Genomic DNA, 15,353 nt, shown 5'->3' on the forward strand with positions numbered 1-15,353 from the left:
GTATAAAGAAGACTGTACTGATTTGGGTATAAAGAAGACTGTACTGATTTGGGTATAAAGAAGACTAGTGATTTGGGTATAAAGACGACTACTGATTTGGGTATAAAGAAGACTGTACTGATTCGGGTATAAAGAAGACTGTATTGATTCGGGTATAAAGAAGACTGTATTGATTCGGGTATAAAGAAGACTGTACTGATATGGGTATAAAGAAGACTGTATTGATTCGGGTATAAAGAAGACTGTACTGATATGGGTATAAAGAAGACTGTACTGATTTGGGTATAAAGAAGACTGTACTGATTCGGGTATAAAGAAGACTGTACTGATATGGGTATAAAGAAGACTGTACTGATTTGGGTATAAAGAAGATTGTACATGTAAGCCATAATCATTTAACCACAACTGTACATAGTTCATTCAGCACATGTGGATGAATAACATCTGGACTTTGTACTTTTATAGCCGCATTAATATAATGCTGTGCAAGGGCTGTTATGACATAACATAATTCTTAGTATTGTATCTTCCTTTGTAAAGAAAGACGAAAATACATTGAATAAAACAACTTCCCTTATCTCCTCAAATCCACCTTTCTCATTCATCTTTTTATTCAGTTCAGCTTGATGCTAAACACAGTAATGTATTGTACTAATTGATTTGCCATTAAACCTTTGGGCATTGTTTATGATGCCGTTTATAAGACTTTGGATAGTACCAAGTATTAAAGAACATGCTGTTTCTTTTTTATATCTGCCTTTTTCAGATTGAATCCGTCAGTTGAATATGTTCCATATCTGATGATGCTGAACCCTGGGAATGCTCTGAAGCTTATTCAGCAATATCCTTTATTAGTGTAAAGATAAAATAAAATTACAAAACTATAAATATATTAATACACATACAGTGCAACCCATTATATATCTATATATAGTAAATATTATGGAAACTGCACTTACCATATACTGCGTACTATGACGCTACATTCTACAGTATATAAAATCAGGGAATTGTGATTCCAAGTATTGCAATATCTGTTGAGCTGACCATCTGCACCAGAGTCTTGCTGATCTGGTCAGTCCTACTCTTACACTGAAAATGTTAAACAAGGCAATGCTATCACATTGATTCCCTCAGACAAGTAATTTAATAGCTGATGTGCATGAGAGGTGATATCTTGAAAAGCTTGTGTTGTGTTGAGTTTTGGATTACATAACACGTTTAGAAGTTTTACGATGGCCCTCAGATTGACATATACAGATGTGTCCTTATACATTCTTGCTGCAGCCCCTCTTGGCGCGACAAATTCATTTTGGTCGCAGTGTGATGCAACTAGGATGCACCATGAGACACTGCTGATTAATTTGATATGCAACACTTGTATATCTGTGTGTGTCAGTCTCTGAATCAGTGGGCGCAGCTTTTTTCGCAGGCCAAGTTCCATTGTGCTTCATTTACAGACTGTCACATACAGATATACAAGTGTTGCATATCAAATTAATCAGCACAGTCTTCTGGTGCATACTAGTACATCGCATTGTGACTAGGATGCATTTTTGGGTGAAATAGACGCTCGGCACTAGCAGAGTCTGAAGGAACCTGGCGGCTCACTTATGTCAGGCATCTGGTGCCACATGACGTATTTAGGCTAGATGTATGAGGACACATCTGTATTAGACAGAACCACATTCATCGCCAATCTATTATCCTTAATTAATATTTAACATATAATGTAATAGCGGATTGCTCTGATAATGTCCCTACTAGATATTTGGTCAACGATGCGTGTGTGACAGCTGGGAAGCCATTAGTATCTGCCAGTGCACTTAGATGGGAAGGCCAGGTAAGTGGCTGCTCACGTAACTTTGGAAGCGCCTTCAACTTTCTTTGTTGAAATTTGAATTATGCATTATTTGTATGCATGCAATGTAATTCCAGGTGAGTAAAAGGTGGAGTAGGCAGTTAATTGAAATTATTTATCGTTTCAAGGCTGTAAGTAGGGAGATGGTAAACTTCATGTGCTTCCACAACAACAAGCTGGTCATGCCTCAGGTCCAAAATGATCTATGTAAATATAAAACTTTTTATTTTGAATGAATGGGTATTGCCAGAGATTTCCCCAAGGGAACATTAGAGCACTGATTTTCCAAGATTATATGTTAATGCTGGACTGTCATAACTAGGGAGGCCAATCCCGGGCCGTTTTTTCAATCCCGGGACTCGGGATTGAAAAAAACTCAATCGGGGGATCCCCAGGATATCCGGGATTGGCCTGGGTTAAAAAAAAAATAAACCCCCCCCCCCGCCCAGCCCCCACAGTAATTTACTGGGCGGCGACGGAGGAAGGGAAACTACAGCATGGCCATGTAGAGGGGTGAGTGGGTGTTCCATCCGGCGCAGGGCTGCGCAGCGTAACCTCTGTCCTCAAGTCACGCTGTGCAGTGCGCACAGCCAGGGGAAGGGGGAGTCAGGCAGCATCATAGCACTTTGCTGGAGGTGCTCAGTGCTGCCCAGCATTTAAAAAAAAAAAAAAAACATTTGTGACCAATTAGGGTATCGGGATTGGAGGCTTCCAATCCCGGGATTCAATTCCGGCCATCCGATCCCAGGATTGGCCTCCCTAGTTAGAACCAAGACATTGGGGTATATTTACTAAAGTGAGAGTTTTTAGAAGTGGAGATGTTGCCCATAACAACCAATCAACATTTAACTAGCACCTTCTAGAAGATAATGGCTAGAATGATGGTTGCTATGGGTAACATTTCCACTTCTAAAAAATATCACTTTAGTAAATATATCCCGTTATGTCTTATGTGCAACCTCCTTTAACAACATTATGAGCATTAAGAGGCAGTTGGATCGTTCTTGGGCTGAGTCACAAATAAAATTAGTTGGGTGTAAGTCTTATGACAGGGTTCTTCATCTTCTTTCTTTATGCTGTATTATGTAATAATATGTCTCTATATATAACATCATTTATGGTTTTCAGAAGAGCCCATCTATGCATTGTGGTATTGAGAAGAATTGTCTTTAAAGCAACTTGGGTCTGTCTAGGGATACATGTTCTCCACTCTGGCCTTCACACATTCTAAAGCTGCATACACACACATAGATTTTCTGTCCAACCATCCAACTAGTTGATTGGTTGGAATGAAAATCTGGTAACATATGGGAGTAACTGATGATCAGCAATTTGCTCCTAAATGCCAGAAAACAGATGAAAATGGTCGTCAGACAAGTTTGTTTAATGTTTGATATTGGTAGACGAAATCTGTAAAGGATTGAGGATAGATAAGATTGATGGTTTCTGCAAGGTGTTTTGTATATGACAGCCTGTTGGCTGAGTGAGTGGTTTGTGTCAGGTGGTCAGTTCATCCTATAGGCAGAGGGAGGAGTTAAATGGAGGATATATAAGGCAGGGTTTGAGGGCAGCTCAGCCTCTTTTGCAGTGGAATTTCGGAAAGGCTGAGTATCAATTGCATATTTATCCTATCTATTTATTACCAACTGTCTCTTTCACCATGTCCCGTCCTCGTCGCGATGCCCCCCCTCCCCGCAGGCTGGCTGAATTTGCATGTTCTCTGCGCTCTGTGCCAGCCCGCTTATCTCCCCCATCCTCCCCTTCCCAGTTACATTTATCTTCCCCGAGCAGCTCTGCCCCGCTTGCCGTCGGCTCCCCAGTGACTGCTGGGTCCGCTCCCTCCTCTGCCTGCACCCTTTCCCCGGGCGCGTCAGTATCTGGCCCGGCTGCTTTCCCACCACGCCCCGGCGCCAGCTCTTCTGGCAGCGTCGCGGTCCCTGGTTCTCCGCCGCGCGTCGCGCCCGGACATCCCCTTCCACTCACCCTTACTCCGGTCGGCGTCGCGTCTCCTTCGGCGCTGCTGGGATCCCCTACCATACCGGCTTTGGCCGCGGCGCCTGTGGGGGCCCTCGGCGGCGTCGGGGACGTGCGCGCGGCGTTTGCCGCGGGTCTGCCCCATGCGGTCAGCGGGGGTCACCTGACCTCAGCCCCGTCCTGGCCTTATGTTGGGTCCGGTGGGGGTGTATACACCCCGGCTGCGACCTCCGCCGCTTTGATTTCCAGTGGCCCAGCCGGCCTGGCCCATGCGGCGGGCCCGGCGGCCATCTTGCCTCAGGTGGCCATTTTAGGTGCGGGGTCTCCCTATTTCCCAGGCACCTTTTCACATTTTTCGGGGGGTTCAGTGCAGCGTTTAAGCTCCCCAACTTTGCCCGCGACTCCATTCGCTGGAGTATCATTTGGGCACATGGTGCCAGTTTCGATTCAACCTCCATGGTACACTCCGGCCGGCAGCCAGGCACCCTCCTTTAATGTGCCACCCCCCCTTTCTATGGCAGGCCCTTCTTGGGGTCAGACTTCTTAGAGCTCAGGCGGAGCTCCTCCGATCTTTACATCTTCTGTTGCTGTTCCTCCTGCCCCCTTTTATTCTCCCCATTTCGCGGCCCCTCCGGCATATCCTCCTGCTTTTCAGAATGCGCAATTTCAGTACCCTTACATGCCAGCTTGGCATGTTTACCCACCTGCCTCGGCCGCGCCCCCGCCTTTGCCTTCAGTGTAATCTTGCAGCACGCACTCTGGCCAAACCACCTTTTCTTTGCCCCCGCCCAGTTTGTCGCCTCTTCCACGGGCGCCAGCCATTCCTCCTCCTAAGCCGGTCACCATGTCTCTCCCCACGTCGGAGGTTTCCAGGTCTGTTTCTGCGGTGGCTCACGCGTCTTCCTTAGTTCCAGGCCTAGAAGTATCTGATGGTCCAGGTGGTGAGGTGTCCGCGGTTCTTTCGTTGCCTGCTTCGGGACAGGAAGATTCGGCACCGGTATCCGAAGCTGTGGCGTCGTCAAGGGAGAAGTCTGCGGAAGCGGATCCGCTTCCATCTGGTTCCGGTGAGTATGAAACTCCTTTGTCTTCTTCTGGCTCTTCTTCTTCATCTCACTCTTCTGGTTCCCCCGCTCGCCCCCGTAAAATTGCTAGACTGGTTGCGCGACGGCTGGCGAAAAAGTCAGGTAGCGAGACTAAGAAGTCTGATGAGTCAGGGGCAAAAGCGCAGGAGGCAGGGGCAGATACAGTGCATTGCGCGAATACCGCGGTGCTACGAGGCTTGCGGAAAAGTGTAAAAGGCAAAATTCGTAAAGGGAAATTTGTAGACCTTTTTGCGCTCACAGATGACATGAAGAAAGGCTTGGCGCAGGCTAAAAAATCGGGAGGCATGGGGGAAGATGCTTTTTGCAGCTTTAATACTTGGTTGAAAGGCATGCTCATATTTGCGACATGTTATTTGGAGACCAGGGCGCAGGAGCACGTTAACATTCTCAGGTATCTATTTTTAGTGCTCGACATGTTCGTCAGGTCTCGTAACTTGGCATGGCGTGAATATGATTCACAATTTAGGAAAAAACATGACGGTTCTTCAGTTATTCCTTTCGGGGTTAAGGATGTTGAGGTATGGTTAGAGGTCTCTCAACAGCGTCGGCCTCCCTTGGACGGTGCGCCTCCTCGGAAAAGCTATGCTGCCAGCAGACAGGGGTCGACAGGAGTGGGGAGAGGGAAATGCTTTGCCTATAACGACTCCAAATGTACTAGGGGGTCGGGGTGTCGCTTTCGCCACTCCTGTCGTCTCTGTGGAGGTGAGCATCCGGCCAAGGACTGTCGACGTGGGGCAGGAGGTATTACCCAGGACCGTGCCGAGGGGCACAAGAGTGCTAGTTAAGGCTTGTTCTCCAGTTCATTTAGATTCTCTTCTTAGATGGTTACATTTATACCCATGTAGAGAGGATGCACTTTTTCTTTACGAAGGTTTTTCAGTAGGTTTTCGTTTGCCCATAGACAGGCAGTTGATAGTTAGGGCATCCCAGAATTTGCGCTCTGCCAGGGATTTTCCCGGGGAATTGAGGGTTAAAGTGCGTGCGGAGGTTTTGCTGGGGAGGATGGAGGGTCCTTTTCCTTGTCCTCCCTTGCATAATCTCTGTATTTCGCCAGTGGGAGTAGTTCCTAAAAAAGTGCCGGGCAAGTTTCGTTTGATTCAGCATCTCTCATATCCGCTGGGAGGTTCTGTTAATGATGCCATACCAGAGAATTGTCGTAGGGTCGTTTACCAATCATTTGACGATACCTTGAACTTAGTTCGTAGTTTTGGGCATGGCGCTTTGTTGGCAAAATTAGATATAGAATCAGCGTTTCGTTTATTACCAATGTATCCTGAGGCCATGAGATTTCTGGGTTTTAGGTTAGATTCGGGTTATTTTGTAGATAAGTGTTTACCTATGGGCTGCGCGGTTTCCTGTGCCTATTTTGAGAAATTCAGCTCCTTTCTTCAGTGGTGTCTACATGCCGGGACCGGACAAAAGGGCATAGCACACTATTTAGATGATTTTCTCTTTATTGGTCCAGGAAGAAGTGACGTTTGTTCTGACCTCCTTTTTTCTGCGCAGTCCTTATTTAGAGATTTAGGTGTTCCCGTTGCTAATGAAAAGACAGAGGGTCCGTCTGTTTGTTTATCTTATTTGGGAATTGAGATAGATACGTTGGAGGGCTGTTGTAGACTTCCCATTGATAAGGTTGAGAAACTGAGGGGTCTTATTGAGGTCTGCTTAGCAGAAGATTCGGTTAGGTTACGTAGAGTTCAGTCTCTCCTCGGCTCCTTAAATTTTGCTTGCCGCATTTTTCCAGTGGGTAGGGTTTTTTGTAGAATATTGGAGAGGGCAACAGCTGGCGTGGTTCGGCCGCATCACTACATTCGCCTGTCCGTGGAGATAAAGGAGGATCTTCGTATGTGGAATAGGTTTTTGATACACTTTAATGGCGAACGCATTTGGCCTTCGCCTCCGTTAGCGAACAGTTCGTTGCAACTTTTTACGGATGCGGCCGGATCGTCCGGTTTTGGGGCCTTTTTCAATGGGGAATGGTGCGCGGCTCCGTGGCCGATAGCTTGGCGCGAGGAGGGTTTGACGGACAACTTGTTGCTGCTGGAACTTTTTCCAATTGTCGTATCAGTTGAACTTTGGTCCGTGCTACTGAGCAACTGTCATGTAGTATTTTGGTGCGACAATTTGGGTGTGGTTCATGCCATCAACAACCAGCGTTCGTCTTCACATTTAGTTTTGCGTTTGCTTCGGCATTTAGTTTTGCGCTGCTTGGAGTTTAATATTAGATTCAGGGCGAAGCATGTGCCAGGGGTGTGTAATGACATTGCAGACGCGCTGTCCCGTTTTCAATTTGATCGCTTCCGGGCGCTTGTGCCGTCGGCTTCTAACGTTGGTTTGGTATGCCCCTCGTTTGTGTGGCAGATTATCAGGCCGGCTTAGAAGGTTTGGCATTAAAGTCGCTTGCTCCATCGACTTTCCGGGCTTACTCAGCCGCTTGGCGGGATTGGTGCACGCATTGTGCTCTCCCAGACGTGGAGGGTAAGTCTCCGGAACAGTTGATTTCATCTTTTGTTTGGTTTAGATATCAGCAGGGCAGACCTAGAGCGTTTATAGGTTCCGCGCTTGCTGGTATCTCCTTTTTCTGCAAATTAAAAGGTTTACATGATCCCACCAAGGCTTTCGTGTTAGTAAAGGCTTTGAGGGGTTGGGCTAAGGGGTCGCCAGCACGTTCAGACTCTCGCCGGCCAATTGATTTGCAGCTTTTGTCTGGCTTGTTGACTTCAATGGGAAAGATAGCGGTTGATTCTTATGAAACTTTTCTTTTTAGGCTTGCTTTTGCGGTAGCATTTTTTGGGGCGTTTCGTGTTAGCGAGGTAGTGTCTAGCAATAAAACTTCCACAGTTTCTGGTCTTTTGTTAAGACATTGTTTTTCGTGACTCAGCGATACTTTGCAAGCTGCGTTTCTCCAAAACAGATCAAACAGGCAGGGGGAAATGGGTTACTCTGCATAAGAATAGGGATTTAGACATCTGTCCAGTTCAGTTAGCTGCAAGGTTTATGGAGTTACGTCCTAGTGGGGGTGCGCAGTGGCTAATTCATGCGGATGGCACTCCTCTGACCAAGTTTCAATTTGCAGCGGTTTTTAAGAAAGGTTTGTTAGAGTTGGGTTTGAATTTTTCAGAGTATGGCACGCATTCTTTTCGTATTGGCGCTGCTACTTGTGCGGCCCTCTCAGGGGCATCTGTGCAGGACATTCAGAAGGTGGGGCGTTGGAAGTCAGCTGCATATAAAAAGTACGTGCGTTGCGATAAGGTATAGGGGCGCACCCTGCGTTAACCCGAAAACGTTGCTTACCCGCCAATTGGTCAACGGTTAGCGTTGAGCAATTGGGGGTGTGAAGGGATTTTTAATTTTTCCTCCCGTTAGCCATGATTTGACCCATTTGGTTCACGGGCAGGTTTTTTGGTTTTTCTTCTTCACTCGGGTTCCTGTTTTCCCCAGTTCTGCATCCCTGCTAGTCAGTTGCTATGTGTTACTAAAGTTGTGTCCGTTGGAATTGGGTTTGGTGCGGTTCTCACGGTTAGGTTCTCTCTTTTTCCACAGCATTGGCGGAAGAAGAGGGGCAGGTGTGGCTTCTTGGTCACTCATATATTTTTTGGGCGGAAAAATATGTGTTGTCCCAAAAACAGGTTTTGTGGCCTCGCAGGTTTAGAGTGCGTTGGATTGGTGTAAGGGGCTTGCGTGTGGCATCTGTTTTGGCACTGATTGTTTCATCGGTGGCTAAGTGGGGAGTTCCAAAAATATTGGTTTTACATGTTGGTGGCAATGATGTGGGCCAGTTGAAAGGTGTGGAGTTGATTGTCAGGATTCATGAAGTGATGGACGAGATACGTTTGCAGTGGCCCACTATTCGGATTGTATGGTCTGAAATGATGCCTAGTTTGACATGGAGGGGAGTACGCAAGTATGGTGCTTTGGAGAGAGCGCGTAGGAAAGCCAATGTTGCGATTGCCAAGCATGTGGAAAAAATTGGAGGAATTTTGGTGAGTCATGGCTTTTTGGTTGGTGATATTGGGAAGTTCCTTCGTCATGATGGTGTGCATTTGAATGCTTTGGGGACCAGTTTGTTTGTGAAGGATTTATTCTCAATTTTGGTGTAGTTTTTGGGTGGTGGGCCAGTCTTTCCTTAGGGCCTGGCTTTGGCGGGAGTTCGCTGCAACTCAGTGGCTTTAGGTGGCGTAAGACAACTTTGTGGGGGCACTGTCCCTCATTGCCCCTGGCGAATTTGTCCTCTTTGCGGGGGGACCCGGGTGCTGTTTTAGTGCGAAAGCACCTCGGATTGGCCCAGGATCGAAGTGAGACTCTCGCATCGTTAGTACGTCTTGAAGGGGGGTCGTTTAGTCGTCCTCCGAGTATTGATCAAGGTGAAAGCTAGAACTGAGTTGCAGCGTCTCTTGGCCACCCTGGTTAGGTTGATTGAATTTAATTTATAAATAAAAAGCTGTGACCTTTTTTAGCCAAGCTCTGTTGTCCGTGTCTTTATTTATTTGTAACTTAAGTTAAGTAAGCTAATCAGGTGTTAAGGTATTGTGAAGCAGTAAACCAATACAGATCTTAAAACAATTTGTTCAAACAAAAGTTTTTGTCCATTTTCCAGCATTTGGGAACAAATTGCTTTGTCATTTGCTTTCATACCTTACCAGATTTTCATTCCAACCAATCAACTAGTTGGATGGTTGGACAGAAAATCTTTACGTGTGTACCCAGCCTTAATCCTGAATGGGTTCATTTAACTGTTTTTCCTAAGCCAATAATTACCTAAAGACATGATATATTGGGGGTTTACTTGAAGACCTGAGTAGAGAACCTGGTCTATATTTTATTACATTAGTGAAAAAGACAAATGTTTGTTTGCTTTCATGAACAATAAATACACTTGTTTTTGTTTTTTTGTAGTTAACAGTATATAATTACCAAGGTGGGCCATGTTACCGTTGCTTATTCCCCGTCCCACCACCTTCCGAAACGGTTACAAACTGTGCAGATGGAGGAGTGCTAGGAATCGGTAAATTCTTCCACCTATAATTGGTTCATAACCCATATATGTGATGGAATTGTTTAATATATGATCATATTGCTTTCATATTTTACATCTCTTTATGTAATACTTGTTCTTTTTATGTGTGTTTTAGTGCCTGGAATAATAGGTTGCATACAAGCTTTGGAAGTTCTCAAAATAGCATCTGGGATGTCCTGTATCCTTTAAGCAAACTATGCTGAATTTATGGAAATAATGAGAGACAAAGGTGCCCACTCGAGCAGCATTTAAATATAAAGTAATTACTAAAATAATAAAAGGGGAATGTGTCCCAAAAGTTCTTTACTACTGTAAATCTGTAGTGTATATGCTTTAGAAGACCTCGGGTATCCAAATGCAGAAAACAAAAAGGACGGCAATATTGTAATTCTGGCATCAGAAGTGTCTCCAGGTAGCAAACAGAAATGATTATTCTTAATTAGGCTCTTTGAGCGATATAAACAAGAATTGGAAAATATAAAAGAAGGAGCACTGACAGTATTCCTTGTATTATATTTACATATTATATATAATTACAGCTGTTCATGAACAAACAGAAAAAGTGTTCTATGGCAGGGGAATCATGTGACTTTTTGGGCTAAATGTACCATGTTGTGGGTTTCCAGGAGCTTTAAAGTTGCAGGAACCCTCAGGGGAAACTCTCCAAATGTAATAGGTTGTGAGCTAGCCTCTAACTGGGCAACCTCTCAGCAGTATTTGGGATTTATACCTAGTAATTAATCTTTAAAAACTGTTCTTATTACATTACATTAACTCTGTTGCGGGACCCACTCACCTGGTAAAACCAGCCCTGGTGCCAACAGGTCTTGAGCTAGTGTAATCCAGGTGGGGGGGGCTACCCTCATTTCTGGTCTCCCGTCTATGGTTTCATGAAACCTGCCTGGTCAAGTCTAGTGCTGGTAAAGGAAAAATTGGGGGACTCCACGCACAAAGCGGTGGGTTCAAGATTCTGTTGATTTGGGCTGTACTCGCACTCTAATACATACGGTAACTAATATCTCGCCCGAAAATCGTGTATTTCACAAAATCGTAACCTATTAAATCTCCCCCTATAACTCCTTAACTGGTTTATTTACAGCATCGTATAAGGGTATTATGCTGATGTATGATGCACTGGATGGACGATTCCGAAACATAAAGATTCGAGGCAAAAAAAATGATTGTGCAGTCTGTAGCAGTCATTCCAAATTTAAAATCCTGGAAAATTATGAGGAATTCTGTGGCTCTTCTGCTTCAGACAAGGTTCCAGACATTATTTTGATAATTATCTATGTAAAGTAGATAACTGCTGTTATTTGTGTGTCACTGTGTTGGTAAATGTATTTTCCCATTTTGAATCATAGTGCAGAACATTAAACTTGCTATCTGGTGATGAAAGGCTGACTGTTCAGGTAAGAGACTCAGATAATAGGAGCTTTGCAACTTTTCATACAATTATATGTAAAATGCTACTTCTGTGTGGTTGGGGAAGGGGGCGGGGTTGGGGGTTTCATCCATGCATCATTGTACTTCCTCTATTATAGACCAGTGGCTCTCAACCTCAATCCTCAAGTTTTCCAAACAGGTCATGGTTTGAGGATTTCTGTCTGTGGAAACAGGTGGAATAACAAACCTGTGCATGGTTAAAGAAATCCACAAAACTTGACCTGTTGGTAGTGGTACTTCAGTGCTGTAGTTGAGAACCCCTGTTGTAAACAGTTTGCTTTAGTGGCTTACTGTCTCACTTACTTTGTATTACGAGTAGAAAACTCTAGATTTTGAAAAAAAAGTTCTCTCTTCACCTCCAATTGCTTTGAATAGAAAGCCTTGTAAGATTATATATACAGCGGGTAAAATAAATATTGAACACATTAACTTTTTTCTCAGTAAATATATTTGTAATGGGGCTATTGTAATCACATTTTCACCAAATGTCAGCAACAACCCATGCAATCCACACATGCAAAGAGGTCAAACCATAGGTGTCCCATCAATTAAGTTATGTGCAATAAAGTGAAATGACACAGGGAAAAAGTATTGAACACACTTACAGAAATGTATTTAATACTTCGTACAAAAGCCTTTGTTGGTAATGACAGCTTCAAGACGCCTCCTGTATGGGGAATCTAGTCACATCCAGTGCTCAGGTGTGATTTTGGCCCATTCTTCCACACAAACATTCTTCAAAGCGCAGGACGCTCGCAAGCGGGTCGATGGTGCCCTAATGCGCACGACGGAGGGAGCTCCGTCGTGCGCATGCGCGAGACCCGCATAGCGACAGCCAAGCTGTTGTTATGGGTCTCGCACCAAAGGGGGCGTGCTGTCGATGGTGAGTGACAGCACGCCCCCTTTGGTGGGCGTGCCGGGGGCGTGGCTGCCAGACGGAGGCGTTCCCATGGGAACGCCTACCGTCTGGGTCTGGCCCCACTGACATCACTAGTGATGTCCGTGGGAGTGATTTTGGCTCTGATAGAGCCAAAATCACTCCAGGGCTTGCGGCAGTGAGACCCTACCGCAGGGTCTCGTCGCAAGCCCGATGGTCGCGATGGTCTTGACCATCGTGACCATCATCATGGACGCTCGCATAAGCTGTGGGTGGTAACCCACAGCTATGCGAGCGTCCAAGAGGCCGCTTCATTTTAAGGTAGGAGGGCCCTGATTCAGAGCGAGCGCTCTGGTCAGAGAGTCCGGCTCTGAATCAGGCCCCCTCTGATCTTTAGTTCTTTCCATAGATTTTCAATTGGATTCAAGTCAGGTGATTGGCTGGACCATTCTAGCAGCTTTATTCCCTTTCTCTGAAACCAATTGAGGGTGTGTGTTTGGGATCATTAACTTGCTGAACTGTTCACCCTCGTTTCATCTTCAGAATTTTGGTTGATGGCAGCAGATTTTTATCAAGAATGCCTCAGTACGTTTTTTCCATTCATCCTTCCTTCAAAGATATGAAGTATACCAGTACCGTATGCAGAAAAACAGCCCCACACCATGATGTTTCCACCTCCAAACTTCACTGTTGGTATGGTGTTTCTGGGGTGATGTGCAGTGCCATTTCTCCTCCAAACATGGTGCGTATTATGGCATCCAAAGAGTTCAATTTTGGTCTCATCTGACCAGACTGTATTCTCCCAGTATTTCACAGGTTTGTCCAAATGTTGTGCAGCAAACTTTAAACGAGCTATAACATGCTTTTTCTTTAGCAATGGAGTCCTGCGTGGTGAGCGTGCATACAGGCCATGGCAGTTGAGTGCATTACTTATTGTTTTCTTTGAAACAATTGTACCTACAGATTCCAGGTCTTTCTGAAGCTCTCCGCAAGTGGTCTTTGGCTCTTGGTTTTACAACTCTTCTGATAATTCTATTCACTCCTCTGTCAGAAATCTTGCCAGGATCACCTGGGCGTGCCTGGTTTATGGTGAAATGATGTTCGTTCCACTTCCGAATTATGGCCCCAACAGTGCTCACTGAAACATTCAGAAGTTTAGAAATCCTACTGTAACCAATGCCATCAGTATGTTTTGCAACAATAAGGTTGCGAAGGTCTTGAGAGAGCTCTTTGCTTTTACCCATCATGAGATGTTTTTTGTGTAACACCTTCGTAATGAGACACCATTTTATAGGCCACCTGTTGGGACTGAACCAGCTTATATTAATTTGCACTGTCAAGGGGCAGGATTGCTTTCTAATTACTGATAGATTTCAGCTGGCGTCTTGGCTTTCCATGCCTTTTTTGCACCTCCCTTTCTTCATGTGTTCAATACTTTTTCCCTGTGTCATTTCACATTTTTGCACATAACTTAATGTATGGACATCTATAGTTTGATTTCTTTGCATGTGTGGATTGCATGGGTTGTTGTCCTGACATTTGAACATTTCATTACAATAGCCCCATTACAAATATATTTACTGAGAAAAATGTTGATTTGTTTAACACTTATTTTACCCGCTGTGTTTAACTAGCACCTTCTAGAAGATAATAGCTAGAATCTGATTGGTTGCTATGGGCAAATTCTCCATTTCTAAACACTCTCACTTTAGTAAATATACCTCATGGTATCTGTTTCATTTGTGTCTGTACACTACAGGAGTTGGTACATCTGTGTCTTTTGGTGACACTGAGTTTTGTAATGTATCCTCCATTTGATCCATTTCATGATTATGCTATATTACTATACTTATTTACTTGAATGATGTGATGGCTTAACTTTATTTTATTTAGCACTGAGAAGTTTCATCTTTAGTAGGCACCAGAAACAATTTCAAAGTGCTGACACTAATATTTCTGGCTATCCTTACAGAGGGACCTCAATAAATTGGGGCTTAACATGGCATGCTAGCACAAATGTGAATAAATATAAGGTTATCCGCATACAGTTTACTCCCTAGAACAGTGGTTCCCAAACTGGGTCCATCAGGACACTTTCAGGGGTGCCTTGGGTTGGTGGCCCAGTAGCAAATAAAGTGATTTTTAGTCCGTGTGATAGGCAAAGCCAGTGCTAATGACTGCCAATCAAAAAATATGTGGACAAAAGAAGCGCAGCCCTGTCAACCACCACATAACTGAAACTAAGGGTGACCTATAAGCACAATTTACTTCATTTATCTATTTAGTTAAATTTCTCAATGAGATTTTTGTGGTATAGGTATGCCATGGAAAAAATGTTGATACTCTAGGGCGGCGTGATTCAAAAAAGTTTGGGAACCACTGTCCTAGAAGGATCTTGCCATATTTGCAGATCACTGACTTAACATAAACATGTATTGTTCCGTTAATGTAAATCTACATCATCTAAGGCCAGCTGGTCATGAGTTTGTGTTTAATGAACATAGACTGGAGCGAGCATACAACTGTCAGACCTCCTGTTCAGTATACATCTCAAGTTTTGAATATTTATGGAACAGGAGAGAGATAAATATGTGTAATGGGGTTTGATGAAAGCAGAAGTCCAGCTGTCAGCAAACAGTTTGGGGGGGGGGGGGGGGGGGAATTCTCTCCTCTTGAAGAAATTGGGTGTAGTTTATTGAGGTTTTGCCTCACTTCGGAACCACTGACTGGAATTTTATGAAGTTTTATTTTCTTTTAATTTTTCTATCCAAGCATTAAGGGGCCTATCCACTAGGGGACCTGAAAGACTGAACATCATTCAGTGCAGGAGCCCGACCTCCTAACTCTGAACATGCCGAACCTGACGAACGCAGTCAGGTTGACAGGCATGTTTCACAGATAGTCGGGGTCAGCAAGGACCCAGCGTGCACGCGCATTGCTGGTCCTTGCCGGCTATCCATTACCCGACTTTGTGAACAATGCGACCAAAACCTCGGGTAATGGATAGGCCCCTTTAGAGTAGTTTCAATTATAATTGGATGAGGGAACTTCATAGTCATTTTATATTTTCTGTGA

At 44.5% G+C, this 15,353-nt stretch overlaps 1 protein-coding gene across 1 annotated transcript in view; it reads left to right on the forward strand.

The window, feature by feature from the left end:
- Positions 1-15,353, forward strand: part of MOCS3 (molybdenum cofactor synthesis 3) — a 68,584-nt gene that overhangs the window by 32,357 nt on the left and 20,874 nt on the right. Inside the window, exons 5-10 of the mRNA XM_088472500.1 lie at positions 767-841; positions 1,726-1,843; positions 9,835-9,943; positions 10,071-10,133; positions 11,055-11,218; positions 11,320-11,367. Of these exons, the coding sequence (XP_088328626.1) occupies positions 767-841; positions 1,726-1,843; positions 9,835-9,943; positions 10,071-10,133; positions 11,055-11,218; positions 11,320-11,367 (577 nt within the window). The remainder of the gene's footprint in view (positions 1-766; positions 842-1,725; positions 1,844-9,834; positions 9,944-10,070; positions 10,134-11,054; positions 11,219-11,319; positions 11,368-15,353) is intronic.

Source organism: Taudactylus pleione, unplaced genomic scaffold, assembly GCF_031769625.1.
Source record: "Taudactylus pleione unplaced genomic scaffold, aTauple2 ptg000125l, whole genome shotgun sequence".
Taxonomy (NCBI): Eukaryota; Metazoa; Chordata; class Amphibia; order Anura; family Myobatrachidae; genus Taudactylus; species Taudactylus pleione.